Raw genomic sequence first — 15,879 nt, forward strand, 5'->3', positions numbered from 1 at the left:
GTAATTATCTCTAATTAGTCATAATAAGTCTGAATAATCAGTGTCACTACCTGTTATTATTAAAGTTCATCCTCCGGTAATCATAGGAAATCAGTGCGTTATTTTTGTTTTATGGTCAATCTGTTTTCTATGATTGGTGCTGGTGTGGGATCTCAGACTGGGGTGTACAGGGAGCACCAGCTCACATCTGTTTATCAGACTAAGGCCTAGTACACACGAGAGGATCGATCCGCGGAAACGGTCCGGAGGTCCGTTTCCGCGGATAAATCCTCTGGCAGGTTTTGATCTCATGGTTGTACTAACCATGAGATCAAAATCCCAGCGGAATTCCCTCCGCGGTGACGTGTCGCCCCGTCGCCGCGATGATGACGCCGCGACGTGCGCGACGCTGTGATATAAGGACTTCCACGCATGCGTCGAATCATTACGACGCATGCGGGGGATGGATTCGGACGGATTGATCCTGTGAGTCTGTACAGACCAGCGGATCAATCCGTTGGACTGGATTCCAGCGGATCGATTTCTTAGCATGTTAAGAAATTTTGATCCGCTGGAAATCCATCGGGCCGAAAAATATCCGCGGATCGTACACACCAGGGGATCTATCCGCTGAAACCGGTCCGCGGATAAATTCCAGCGGATAGATCCTCTCGTGTGTACGGGGCCTAAGCTTTTTAAGACCCATAGAATACCTCAGCTTTTAATTATTCCTAATCAAATAAACCATAAATAAATATCACCACAAGTAAATATATATCATCCACACCACAGTAAGTGCAAATCTCTCAAATTGTCAATCAAATTTAGTGCAAATTCTTACATAATAAATATAATGGGAAGGACATAAATGAATATATCAAATGCCCCTATTGTGGTTTCTTCCAAAATATACATTGCCAGCACTAAAGTGTCCAGAACTGTGCTCCATACATGCCACAGCAAAAAAACAGATGCAAACTGACACGTTTCACACTATAACTCAGTGCTTAATCATAGCTATGATTAAGCACTGAGTTACAGTGTGAAACGCGTCAGTTTGCATCTTTTTTTTGCTGTGCCATGTATTTTTGTGATTTGATTTTACAATAAAAGGGACAATTCTTTTGGAGTGCGGCTGTCCAAACCTTTCTTCTTATATTTGGCCGTTGAGATCTGATATGTTTTCAAAGTGTTCCTTTTTTTTGAGCAGTGTAATATTCTGTGTTAGTGAATCCGTTTAAGGCTGTCAAATTTGCTGAGCCATGATGAAGGGGGGTGGGGGGGATAAGTGGGGTTGGGCCCCAGAGCACGTTGGCTGTTTTATGTGATCTTACTAAGAACAATTAAATTGATTTGGACTCCTTTTCCATTTGGTTTGGCGCTTGTGCTGTGTACTTTAACCACTTCAGCCCCAGAAGGATTTGCCCCCTTAATGACAAGGCCATTTTTTGCGATTTGCCACTGCGCCGCCTTAACTGACAATTGTGCGGTCGTGCGACACTGTCCCCAAACAAAATCGATGTCCCTTTTTACCCACAAATAGAGCTTTCTTTTGGCGGTATTTGATCACCTCTGCGGTTATTAATTTTTTGTTCTATAAACAAAAAAAATTCCGACAATTTTGAGAAGAAAAAATCGCAACATGCGTATATTGTTTGGTTTGCGTAAAAGTTATCCCGTCTACAAACTATGGGATAGATTTATGAACTTTTAAAATCGTTTTTGTTGGTGATGGCAGCAATCTGCGATTTTTAGTGGGACTGGGACATTGCGGCAGACAAATCTGACCCCAAATTACACTTTTTGGGAACCTGTGACGTTATTACATTGATCAGTGCTATAAAAATGGACTGCTCATTGTAAAAATTACACTGGCAGGGATCAAGGGGTGTTAACACAAGGGGGCGATCAAGGGTTAAGTGTGTTCCCTGGGTGTGTTCTAACTGTAGAGGGGATGTGCTTACTGGAACATGACAGAGATCACTGTTCCCGATCACTGGGAAAAGTAGATCTGTCATGTCATTAAGCAGAACTAGGAATCACCTTCTTTACATAGGCAGTTCCCCGATCTGACTCTCCTCACCACGATCATGGGTCGCAGATGGCGTGCGTACGCCAGTTATCCTTATTGCACGGATCGACGTACAGGTACGCCGGTTCGCACAGGAGAGCTGACCTACCGCAGTATATCTGCGTGAGCTGCTTGGCTAGTGGTTAAAGTGGATGTAAACCCTCTCCTATACCCAGTGAAGTGAATAGCCTCAAATGATACACAGAGATTTAACAAATCTCCCTACATACGTTTTACATGTATATCTGCTGTATTTCTCTTTCTATGTTTTTTTTAGAAAGTGCACATCGTGTTACAAATGTTTCTTCCTGTTTTAGCACTGGGAGTGAAATCTTACACTGTGTGTGAGCTGATTGGAGGAAAGGCATCCCCCCTCCACATAGGCAGTGGAATGAGGAAACTTGCAGCGCTGTACTGTGAATAGACCAGCTCTCTGCTAATCACCATCTCCAACACAAATTTTCAGCTGCTTTTATCTCCAGTGTCGGAGAACTTGTCAGAAGTTATCATGCTGATAACGGAAGAACTGAGCAACAAAAAGACACGACACTTAGGGCTTTGGAGAGAGATAAGTAAACACTTCAGATAGATATGCACAGGTCAGATTTCATGAATGAAGTTTACATCCAATTTAAGTCACATTCTGGGTACCTTCCGGAGGGGAGCCTTGTTTTATGCGAGCAGCCTTAGCAGAGAGAGTCAGCTCGTCAAGTGATTACAGCCTTTCTGTTCTTCTGGATGAATAAATGTTTGTAGTTTCTGACCATCTCTTGTAGCATGTCTACAGTATCTGGCCATCTCTTGTAGCATGCCTATAGTTTTTTACCATCTACTGTAGCATGTCTACAGTCTCTGACCATCTCTTGCAGCATGTCTACAGTCTCTGACCATCTCTTGCAGCATGTCTACAGTCTCTGACCATCTTTTGTAGCATGGATATATAATCCCAATTAAGGGATGGGGCATGGGACTGTATGAATGCTATTTGGATGTATCGGGCATGAGAAATATTAATAGCTCTGGAACCGCAGGAACCATACACCATAGACACAACTTGTATATATAAAAAATAGTTTAATTTGACACATTAGATCATACAAAAAATATATACTAAAAAAGAAGATCGTATTAGATGTTGGATTTCACCATTGGTAGAATTGCAGGCTGTTATATACAATAAGTCCGACATGTTTCACACATTCGGGCTTCCTCAGGGATATGTATGTATATAAAACAATCTACGAATGAATAAAAGTATGTAAATACATAGAAATACAGAATCATATGAAATGTACATATTGAAAAATATGGATTGGAGGCGTAATTGCACCTAAATGGGTAAATTATCATAAATAAACAGTATGACAAAAATACAACTCAAAAATAATGAAAAAAAAAAAAAAAAAAAAGGGATGTCTACATTTGTAGCATGTCTACAGTATCTGACCATCTCTTGTAGCATGTCTACAGTCTCTGACCATCTCTTGTATCATGTCTACAGTCTCTGACCATCTCTTGCAGCATGTCTACGGTCTCTGACCATCTTTTGTACCATGTCTACAGTCTCTGACCATCTCTTGTATCATGTCTACAGTCTCTGACCATCTCTTGTATCATGTCTACAGTCTCTGACCATCTCTTGTATCATGTCTACAGTCTCTGACCATCTCTTGTATTATGTCTACAGTCTCTGACCATCTCTTGTATCATGTCTACAGTATCTGACTATCTCTTGTAGCATGTCTACAGTCTATGTCCATCTCTTGTAGCATGCCTATAGTCTTTGACCATCTACTGTAGCATGTCTTTTTCGTATCTGACCATCTCTTCTAGCATGCTCATAGTCTTTGATCACCTCTTGCAGCACGTCTGAAATTTCTGACAGCTTCCTGTTGCATGTCATTTATTGAATTTATGTGCAATCCTTTGGTGATCTCAGGGGTCACATTTGGGGCCCTTTATATCAAGTAAGTAGACCACCACTGCTCTAGAGAAATTACTGTTGCCTCAGAAAACTGGAGTATCTTTACAGCAGCTTTCCTGAACCTTTTTTTATGCCTTTTTTGAACCCTTGAGATAATTGTCAAGTCTTGGGAAATGTCAGGGTCAGTGGGAAAAATGCCCCTTGCTTTGGTGGCCACTGAGAATGGAATTAAAGTAGTGGTCAGAATGCCACCCCCCCCCAGACAGCTCAAAATATTATTGGTGTTAGGCAGATGTGGTGTTGGCCCCTGAAGTATGCAGGCACCATCAGATAGGAGGTCAATCAGCCACAGCTCAAGCAACCCCTAGTAATCTCAGGAGGAACCCTAATGCCGCGTACACACGGTTGGAATTTCTGATGGAAAAAGTCTGACGGAATTTTTTCATTGGATATTCTAACCGTGTGTATGCCCCATCTGAATTTTTTCCTTTGGAAGTTCCGACGGAGTAAGAAAGAGAACATGTTTTCTTTTTTTCAGACGGAAAAAAATTATATTCGTCCGTATGGAATTCCGATGGAGAAAAAAAACACGCATGCTCGGAAACAATTCGACGCATGCTCGGTAGCATTGAACTTCATTTTTCTAGGCTTGTCCTAGTGTAATACGTCACTGCATTTTGACGGTCGGAATTTGGTGTGACCGTGTGTATGCAAGATAGCTTGAGTGGAATTCCGTTGGAAAAACCCGTCTGAGTTTATCCCGACGGAAAAAAACGATCATGTGTACGAGGCATTAGGCTCTACAAAACCCTGGCTGCTCTATAGGCTCTTGGTTATTAATAACACCAAGTAATTCCTGCACATAAAATAGTCCTTAAAACTGTTTTTGTTTTTTTTTTGTTATTTTTTTTGTATTCATTTATATTTGGGATTGTTATTTAATAATGCTCTTTCATGTTTTAGGATTTTTCAGGTCCCACGTGTAGTGAGGTCATACTGTCTTGCAAAACCTTCACCTGTCATAACGGTGGGAAGTGTATACAAGGGATGGAAGGGCTTCCTCGCTGTGTTTGCCATCGTGATTACACTGGCCCCCAGTGTCAGGAGTCTGTGGGGTCCACTTCTTCTCCTCCGCAGGGGCCCTGGAAGCAATGCCCCGAAGCAGAATGCCAGAGAAAGTTCAGAAATGGAGTCTGCGACAAACCGTGCAATAACAAGTATTGCTTATATGATGGCTTTGACTGCAACATCACACGAAGCTGCAAGTAAGTTGCCATTGATGGGCATCAAGGGAGTGAGCAGCGTGATACCAGCTACATTTATTTTGCTGGGAATTCACTGAATTGTAAAAATATGGACTCTGGGGAACTGAATGAACTTTGCAGTGGGTCTTCCCCAGCACTTCAAGAGTTAAATGCCCAATTTTTGCCAATATTACCAGTGAAAGTGACTTCATACTTACTTCATTCCCTGCTCCTGCAGGCTTTTCCAGCCATGAGACTCTTCTCTATGGTGCTGTTCCTGGCAGTTGCAGCTGGGACGTCATCATGTACAATGCAGGACCAGCAGTCCTGCATTGTAAGTGAGGACACAGAGGGCAAGCTTGTAGAATCTGAAAAAATAGGAAATCTCAGGCTGCTGGGGTAGCAAGGGATAAGGTAATAATCGCCCTTTGTACTGGTACCAAAGGCAAAAGCAAGCATTTAACCCTTGTAACGTGGGACATCCTCCCCATGTTGAGGGCATGTGGCCTGGTACGGTTGGTCCCCCCCTCTTTTCTGCGGCCGGCCAGGTTAACGTGCTCGGATAAGGGGTCTGGTGTGAATTTTTGGGGGAACTCCACACCATTTTTTTTTTATTTGGGGTGAAGTTCGCCTTAAAATCCACACCAGACCTGAAGGGTCTGGAATGGATATTTGGGGGAAACCCCACGTAATTTTTTTTTTTATTGACGGCGGGGTTCCCCTTAATATCCATTCCAGACCTGAAGGGCCTGGTAATGGAATTTGGGGGTACGCTATTTTTTTTTTTTTTTTTTTATGATTGGTTTTGCTCTGAATTGCCAGAGCTGACAATTCATTATAGCCGCAAAGCCGGTTTTAAAATACTTTTTTTCCTTTCAGAAATGACACTTTGTGCAGGGACAGTTCTAAGTACTGGAAACATGCGCTATTTCAAATGCTAACTTTACACCCCCCCTAGGTACAAAATTTAAAGGAATATTTCACTTTTATTGTTTCACTTTTAGCTTTATTAAATTCACTGCTCCCGAAAAAACCCTATTCTACAGACACCAAAAGCCTTCAATGACAGATTCGACATAGAGAGAAAAGATTCGACATAGAGAGACATGAAGAGTCGACATTTTTTTTTTTTTTTTTAAGATTCTATCGAATCTTTTTTTTTTTTTTTTTAGAACATTCCACAGACACCATGGGCCAAATTCTGAAAAATCTTGCTTAACTTAACTTTAGGGAGTTAAGTTACACTGCCGCAATTTTCCAAAATTAAGTACCGATTCTCAAAGCACTTACCCGGAAAATTGCGGCAGCGCAACTTAACTCCGTCCATCGCAAGGCGTTCCTAGTTTAAATGGGCGATTCCCATTTAAATTAGGCGCGCTCCCGCGCCGGACGTACTGCGCATGCGTGTGACGTCATTTTTCCCGACGGGCAGCGCGCAAACGTAATTTACGCCGGGCTTTGTGGATCGCGACGGGACAATAAAGTTGCGTCGGGAAAAAAAAAAATACGCGCCGGGAAAAAAAATTCAAATTTAAAAAAAAATCGCGGCGATCGAAAAAAAGGTCTGATTTTACATGGTGGACTAACTTTCCACATTGTAAAACCAGCCCTAGTTTTGCGCAAGCAAATCGGAACTTACGCAGAAACCACAATGCTTAAAAGCTTTGTGGATCTGCTTAAGTCCTCATTTGCATACGCAAAGCGGCATTTCAATGAGAAATGCCCCCAGCGGCGGATGCGGTACTGCATCCTAAGATCTGACAGTGTAAGTGTCTTACAGATGTCAGATCTTCTGCCTAACTTTGGAAAAATCCTTTTGAGGATCGTTTCCAAAGTTAGGCACAGAGATACGCAGGCTGAACAGCAGTTCCGCCTGCGTATCTCTTTTGAGAATTTGGCCCTATAAGCCTTCAATGACAGATTCAACCTTAATTTGGATTTTCGGACGAATGCATTTTTTTAACGAAAAACAAAATAAATAAAAACGAATTTCGGGAGTAACTAAATAAATTTATTTTTTGGACGAAAACAAAATTCCGAAAAAAAATATTTCAGTGTGCACATGTCTAAGAAATTTCATTTTGTACAGGGACAGTTCTAAACACGGGAAACACGTGCCACTCCACAGGCATACTATAGACACCCAGCAGGTACTATATGTAAAGGAATATTTCACTTTTTTTTTCAGTTTAAGCATCATTAAAATCACTGCTCCTGAGAAAAAGTTAGTTTTTAAAAACAAAATTGTTGCATTGCTACATGTCCCCTGGGGCAGGACCCGGGTCCCCAGACCCTTTTTAGGACAATAACTTGCATATTAGCCTTTAAAATTACCACTTTTGATTTCGAACATTCGAGTCCCATAGACTTTAACAGGGTTCTAAAGTTCCCGCAAACGTTCGGTCCGTTTGAAGGTTCTGATGTGAACCGAGCCAGGGGGTGTTCAGCTCATCCCTACTGTTAGCTAAGATGCTGGTGGCTGGGTCACATAACACCATTGGTTGTTATGGTCCAGGCTGATCAACAGGCATTTTTCTGCACTGCCAGATAAGGTACTTAACATGAAAGAAGAAAGAAAGAAGTAAACGAATGTCACCGTCACAGGACTAGTATGCTGCAATATATGACATTTTTGTTCTTGGGATTGGATATACCTTAAAGCAGTGTTCCGCCCCCAAACTTGTTTTTAAACCAGCAGCTACAGATACTGCAGCTCCTGGCTTTTAATAATGGGATACTTACCTGTCCAGGAGTCCAGCGATGTTGGCACCCGCAGCTGATGTTTCCATCAGCTGTAGGGTGCTGCCGCCGCCATTGCGGGTAAGGGTACCCGGCAGGTTAGCCTTTCGGCTTCACTCCAGGAACCCTACTGCGAATGCGCGAGGCCCGCTCCTCTTTCCTACTGGTCCGGCGACCGGGGGAGGGAGCCCCAGCCGAGATGTCAATATCCGCGGCTGAGGCTCCCAGAAGTAGGAAAGGATACCTGTAAAAATCAGGCATCAAACCCCCCCCCCCCCCTGAAAGGTGCCAATCGTGGCACCGGAGGGGGGAGGAATCAGATGAGTGGAATTTCCACTTTAGGGTGGAACTCCACTTTAAGTGAAAATAAAAAAATAATGAAAAGATTTTTAATGCAAAATAGACATACAATTTATTTTATGCATTAAAGTTTCTTACCTGCCTGTCTGCCCTGTACACTGAGCTGCTTATGCATCAGTAAAAACCTCATGAACAGGATATGGAGGAATAAAAATAGCCTCTACCACTTGTACGATGACAAATGCTTCTGGTAAGGACCCAGAAAGTACCAGCATAAGAGGAGACAGGTTGCTTCTGTCTTTCCAGATAATCATTGATCTTCCTGTTTCCTGTATTGGCTATTAGTGGGATGTGGGGCTCACAGAAATTAGCGTGTTAGAGGCAGTGCCTTGAAAAAGTATTCATACCCCTTGAATCTTTCCACATTTTGTCATGTTACAGCCAAAAACGTAAATGTATTTTACTGGGATTTTATGTGATGGACCAACACAAAGTGGCACATAATTGTGAAAGTGGAAGGAAAATGATAAATTGTTGTCAATTCTTTTTTTACAAATAAATATGTGTAAAGTGTGGGGGACATTTGTATAGCGCCCCCCGGAGTCAATACTTTGTAGAACCCCCTTTCTCTGCAATTACAACTGTAAGTCTTTCTGGGGATGTCTCTACCAGCTTCGCACATCTATAGAGGGAAATTTTTGCCCATTCTTCTTTGCAAAATAGTTTAAGCTCTGTCAGTGTCTGTGAACAGCAATTTTCAAGTCTTGCCACAGATTCTCAATGTGATTTAGGTCTGGACTTTGACTGGGCCATTCTAGCACATGAATATGCTTTGATCTAAACCATTCCATTGTAGCTCTGGCTGTATGTTTAGGGTTGTTGTCCTGCTGGAAGGTGAACCTCTACCCCAGTCTCAAGTCTTTTGCAGACTCTAATGCCGCGTACACGTGATCGTAAATTCCTACAAGAAAACCGTGGATTTTTTTCCGACTGAATTTTGGCTCAAACTTGAGTTGCATACACACAGTCACACAAAATTCCGACCATCAAGATTGCGGTGACACACAACACTACAACGAGCCGAGAAATATTAAGTTCAATGCTTCCGAGCATGCGTCGAATTGATTCCAATCATGCATGTTTTTTTTGCGCGTCGGAATTGCATACAGACGATTGGAATTTCCAACAAGAACTTTTCCCGTCTGAAAATTTGAGAACCAGCTCTCAAATTTTTGCTGTTGGAAAATCCGACAGAAAAAGTCTGATGGGGCCTACACACGGTCTGAATTTACGATCAAAAGCTCACATCGAACTTTTCTTTCTTTTCTTCTGACCATGTGTACACGGCATAACAGGTTTTCTTCTAATATTGCCCTGTATTTGGCTCCATCCATCTTCCCATCAACTCTGCCCAGATTCCCTGTCCCTGCTGAAGAAAAGCATCCCCACAACATGATGCCACCACCATGTTTCACGGTGGGGATGGTGTGTTCAGGGTGATGTGTTTTCCGCCACACATATCGTTTTTCTTTTAGGCCAAAAAGTTCAATTTTGGTCTCATCTGACCAGAGCACCTTCTTCCATATTTCTTTATAACCTAACCCTGCTTTAAACTTCCTCTGCTTATCAACATCATCTAGAGGCCCTAGTGCCATATTTTCCTGAAATACCGCAATCAGGAAAATACTGTAAAACGCTTTTTGTAGCCAGCCAAGAGTCTTTCAATTCTTGTTTGAGGTATCTTTGCCCATTCTTCCTTACAAAAGTCTCCCAGTTCTTTGAGATTTCTGGGCTGTCTGTCACGCACTGCTCTTTTAAGGTCTATCCATAGATTTTCAATTATGTTGAGGTCAGGAGATTGTGAAGGCCATGGCAAAACCTTCAGTTTACGCCTCTTGATATAATCCCTTGTGGATTTTGAGGTGTGTTTAGGATCATTATCCATTTGTAGAAGCCATCCTCTCTATAACTTCAGCTTTTTCACAGATGGCATCAAGTTCCCATCCAAAATTTGCTGAAATTTTATTGAATCCATTTTTCCTTCTACTCGTGAAATGTTCCCTGTGCCACTGGCTGCAATACAACCCCAAAGCATGATTGATCCACCCCCATGCTTAACAGTTGGACAGAGGTTCTTTTCATTAAATTCTGTGCCCTTTCTTCTTCAAACGTACCTTTGCTCATTCCGGCCAAAAAGTTCTATTTTAACCTCATCGGTCCACAGAACGTGTTTCCAAAATGCATCAGGCTTGTCTATATGTTCATTTGCAAAGATCAAACGTTGATTTTTGTGGTGAGGACGTAGAAGAGGTTTTTTTCTGATGACTCTTCCATGAAGACCATATTTGTACACGTATCTCTTTATAGTGGAATAGTGTACCACAACTCCAGTGTCTGCCAGATCTTTCTGGAGGGGTCGTGCAGTCAAACGTGGGTTTTGAATTGCTTTTCTCACAATCCTGCGAGCTGTTCTGTCTGATATTTTTCTTGGTCTTCCAGATCTTGCTTTAACTTCCACTGTTCCTGATGACTGCCATTTCTTAATTACATTCCGAACAGAGGATATTGACATCTGAAAACGCTTTGCTATCTTCTTATAGCCTTCTCCAGCTTTGTGAGCGTCAACTATTTTCAGTTTCAGTTTTCTAGACAACTGCTTAGAAGAACCCATGGTGCTGATTGTTGGGGCAAGGTCAGATGAGTCTGGGCATTTAAAACCTTTGAGATTGACATCACCTGGTCTTCCTAGACGATGATTGAGAACAATCCATGACACTGGCAGGTCTCAGCTTTGCAAAGGGGGCAGTGCATGCTATAAATTCTGCAGGGTGCCCAAACTTTTGCAGACACCATTTTTTTGTTTTCTGTAAATTTGAAAGTGTAAATGATGGAAATAAAATCTAACTTTTTTTTTACATATTATAAGAATGTCTAATCTGTAATTTGATGCCTTTTGGAGTTTTTTCTTTCCTTGGCTTCGTTATGCACGTTAATACAAATTTTTACCTGGGGTGCCCAAACTTTCGATCCCCACTGTATATACTGAGAAGGTTCAGTTAGCAGAAGCACAAGACAATTGGCCTTGGGGGGAGAAAAAGAAATTAGACAATGAGTATGGAGTAATATCCACTCCACCTGTAATATTTCCTGTGATTCAGGGCTCAGAACTAATATAAGGCTTGATCCATGCGGCGTAATGCATGTAATACTATTTATTATTTTGTATTCTTTGCTTCTTTTGTCTTTTTAACATATATTTGTGGCTGTCCATGTTATGTAAAAACAAATAACGGCTTCAAACCTATTGTGGGATATTTTTGTTTGTGGACGGAACATTTTTAGGAGAGAATTCCAGAAAGAATCCGCGTCGTACAGGAAGTCATGTTTCCTTCCTATGGGAAGTGCGGACCTTTTGAATGTCAAGGCAGATCACTTGCATGCGGAAGGACTTGTGCTTCCTGGAAAATTTAGAAAACACGTATTTGTTGCTGGGACAGTAAACGCATTCCATAGACTCTGCCAGTCTTGTGATCATCTATTTTTTTTATAAAATCCTGTTTTCAAAAAAAAAAATATCCTTTGTTGCATATCAGCATCACTGATCTTCTGCAGCCTCTTAACAGACATTTCCTGTCTGCATATACAGTACTCCAGGCTCCAGCACATCACTGCTCAGGCATTCTGATAGCAAAAACAATGGACCATGCCTGTACAATGTGCATTGACACAGCCTCTAATGTGCTCACCCCAATGCCAGGCAGGAAAGAATGCATTACAAAAAAACAACAATGTGGTCAGGATGGAACAGCATACCACATATGGTGGCAATGCCCCAGGGTGTGTGTGACAGATAAGGGTTTACAACTTTACTTTTATGCAGTACAAAATAAAGATAACACTGCAGTGCATCGCTTAGTCAGGACTGTAAACCATAATAAATAGTTCAAGTATCCAAGGAATCCTAGTATTGCAGCTCCAGGGCGTTGGGTATGGGCCGTAGACCAAGCAAACTGTGCTATATGGATGTAGTGCCCCTTCAGAAAACGATATTGAGATCCAAGGTAATCTAATGGTCTTCACTGATTGGTTACTCTAGCTTGAAAGAAAGATAGAGAAAAAGTTGTATAGGACGCGCCCATTTGGTACGTCAATCAGCCCCAGGAAATAAATACTATGGCCTGGATTCACAAAGCACTTGCGCCGACGTATCTCCAGATACGCCGCGTAAGTGCAAAAATGCGCCGTCGTATCTGTGCGCCGGGCCCACAAAACTAAGATACGCCAAAAAACAGGCTCATTCCACCGGCGTAACTTGCCTACGCCAGCGTAAAGTGGGCGCATTTGGCGCTCGCATTGATTTTCTATTCAAATATGCAAATGAGGGAGATACGGCGATTCACGATCGTACGTGCGCCCGACGCAGGCTACGCGGTGTGCGCAAAAGTCATACGTCCAGTGTAAAGTTGAGCCCCATAAAGGAGGTGTAACTCAGCAGCAGACATGCAAAGGTCTGCACCAGGGAACACAAGCCGACGTTTTTTATGTAGTTTACGTTGGACGTGAATAAGACTAGGCGTAGGTTACGTTCACGCTGTAGGCAGTGATCCGGCGTATCTTAGGCAGTTGTTCCGACGTATTTGTGAGCATGCGCACTGGGATTTGCATGACTCACGCCCACTTCCACCTATGCCTGCTTACGCCTAGGAAACCTAGCACAGTTTTGGGAGCAAGTGCTTTGTGAATTCCTTGCTTGCCTCTCTGCGCTGCATCGGCGTAGCGTAAAAGAGATACGCTACCGCGGCATAAATATGCGCCGATGTCTGTGAATCCGGGCCTATATTTTAATATGATCAACATCATCATCTAGTGGCCATAATGCAGTATTTTCCTTAACCTTTGTAATGTTAATGAATAGATAACATTCTACCTAGAGAGAAAATAGCCTATTGATTTTTCCCCATGTGCACACAACGAGCGTACATGCAGTTTCACAGGACAAATAGCTCTGTATTTATTTTATTTTTTTTATTTTTATTTTAGACTGCACCCCTAAGTGTGCACAGCAGTGATCAGAAATGTAACCATATAGCAGAGGCCAGAGTCTCATATTTATAATCGTGTACTAGCCTTTGCTGTAGAAACTAGGGCGATTATTTGACTCTCCCCATCTGTTTTCCACAGGGATGATTATGAAAGGTACTGCCAGGACCACTTTGGCAATGGGCACTGCGAAACGGGATGCAATAACGCGGAATGCGGCTGGGATGGAGGAGATTGTACCGCTAACCACGAGAAGCCTGGAGGAAGACTTATCTTGGTGCTGGGTTACAATTCCTCCATACTCCATCGAAGAGACATCCTCACACAGCTGCGCGCTTTGTCCATCCATCTCCACACCAAGATACGTCTGGAAAGTGACAGCAATGGAGACTTGTTGTTTCGATATCGCAAGGGGGACAGACCTGAAGACCTGTCTGCAGAGCAGATGGAGAGATGGAAGTATGAGACCTCCAAGGCCGAGACCAGCAAAGAGACTGTTGGGTAAGAAATTGGTCACCAAAACCAATGGTTAGGCTGCATCAACCCTATTGCGTACATGGCTCCACAGTGTCATTGGTTGCTAGGATGCTGGCAGCTGAGCTCCACAGTGTCATTGGTTGCTAGGATGCTGGCAGCTGAGCTCCACAGTGTCATTGGTTGCTAGGATGCTGGTAGCTGGGTATGCAGTGTCATCGTTTGCTAGGATGTTGGTGGCTGGGTCTGCAATGTCATTGGTTGCTAGGATGCAGGCAGCTGAGCCATATTGTATCATTGGTTGTTATAGTGCACTCAACCACCCACTTCCTAGCAACCAATGATGCTGTACACCTGTGCTTTATTGGTTGCTAGGATGCTGGAGCTAAGCTCCACAGTGTCATCGGTTGCTTGGATGCTGGCAGGTGAGCTCCACAGTGTCATCGGTTGCTAGGATGCTGGCAGCTGAGCTCCACAGTGTCATTGGTTGCTAGGATGCTGGTAGCTGGGTATGCAGTGTCATCGTTTGCTAGGATATTGGCGGCTGGGTCTGCAATGTCATTGGTTGCTATGATGCAGGCAGCTGAGCCATATTGTATCATTGGTTGTTATAGTGCACTCAACCACCAGCATCCTTACATCCAGATCAGTAAAACTACCCTGTGTATACAGAGCAACATTACTAAGCTGCAGTGAGTAGAGTTCTGTATATGATTACGTTGTATCAGTATATGATCCGGTTCTAAATTATGATGATTGGAGCTCTATGCCTGCTCTGGGTACTAGCCCATGAGTCCCACAACTGCTTTGGTGGTCAAGCTCTAGTCACACTGCAGCTGAGTGATGGCTCCCCCTAGTGAGAAGTGGAAGTCATATAAAAAATTCTAAAATATTACTATAATAATTCAGAATTTTTATTCAAACAGCTGTGTCCTGTATGTGGAAGTTTTTAATCTGGAGTGTCCGCTGTCCACCTGCCTCAACTCTTCCCAGATGGCTGCTCGGTTTTTGGAAGCTCTAAATCAGAAGGGAGAGCCAAATCTGCCATACTCAGTCCTGGAAGTGAAATCCGTGGATCCACCTATAGGTATGACTATGCACCCCAACTCTTACATTGGGTGGTGACACAGCCAGGCATTACTCCAGGGAACAAGGGACTAAACCTCTTCAGTTCCCAGGACTGTAATACTGCCCTTTAGGGGAAAGGCTGTGAAATATTTTGTTCTTGCTGTGAAATGAGAGGATAAAAAAAAAAAAATTAGTTTATAAAAGCCTCAATACACAGTATAAACATTAACTAGCGTAGGGAATAGGAAGGGTCATTCTCATGGACAGGGCCACAGCTTCAGGCATTAGCCCCTGGAGCAGAGAACCGGGGGGGGGAGGTGCTGCTGCAAGCTGAGAAGCGGGGGGGGAGTGTCGCAAGTTGAGAGAGAAGCGGGGAGCGCCATGAATTAAGAATGGGAGGGTCGCCTCAAAACGAGAAGCGAGGGGGGTTCCGCCACAAATTGCTGGTCGGGGGGCTTTGGGTGCTAATGATCAAAAAATATATATATATAAAAAAAGTGGACCACCGAGCCACTTAGAGGTCGGGGGGGGGGGTGCTTTGGGTGCTAACGAAAAATAAAAAAATAAAGAAAAGGGGGATGCCATCCGGGCCCCTGGGGACCATCGGGCCCCTTATAGGTTGGGGGGCTTTGGGTGCTGACGAACAAAAAAAAAAGGGGGACACCTTAAAGTCTGATCATTAGTCACTTTATAATTGATAGCAGTTAGATATAATTTAATGTACAGCTCTATATTAGCAGTGACGCAATTCCATCAGCCCCCTTTCACACATGTGGACCATTTGTCCATTGTTCATTCTTTCGTTGACGGATGAAAAACGGACATCAATGTATCTCTATGGAAAAACTAATATAAATGGATGATCATCCGTTTGCTTCTGCTTCAGCCAAAATCCATTTTTTGGAATGTATCAAATCCCTACTTTTCTTGAGTAAAAAAAAAAAAACGGATCGGACGAAAAACGGATGTAAATGGGCAAACGGTAAATTTTTGCATGAAAAAAATGGCTCCTGGACTCATGCGGTTAAGGACTCTAGCTG

The 15,879-nt window shown here is 42.9% G+C and overlaps 1 protein-coding gene across 1 annotated transcript in view; it reads left to right on the forward strand.

The window, feature by feature from the left end:
• Positions 1 to 15,879, forward strand: part of NOTCH4 (notch receptor 4) — a 146,301-nt gene that overhangs the window by 112,106 nt on the left and 18,316 nt on the right. The window contains exons 25-27 of the mRNA XM_040323033.1: positions 4,938 to 5,239; positions 13,439 to 13,798; positions 14,698 to 14,858. Coding sequence (XP_040178967.1) covers positions 4,938 to 5,239; positions 13,439 to 13,798; positions 14,698 to 14,858 — 823 coding nt within the window. The remainder of the gene's footprint in view (positions 1 to 4,937; positions 5,240 to 13,438; positions 13,799 to 14,697; positions 14,859 to 15,879) is intronic.

The sequence above is a fragment of the Rana temporaria genome, chromosome 9 (genome assembly GCF_905171775.1).
Source record: "Rana temporaria chromosome 9, aRanTem1.1, whole genome shotgun sequence".
NCBI lineage: Eukaryota > Metazoa > Chordata > Amphibia > Anura > Ranidae > Rana > Rana temporaria.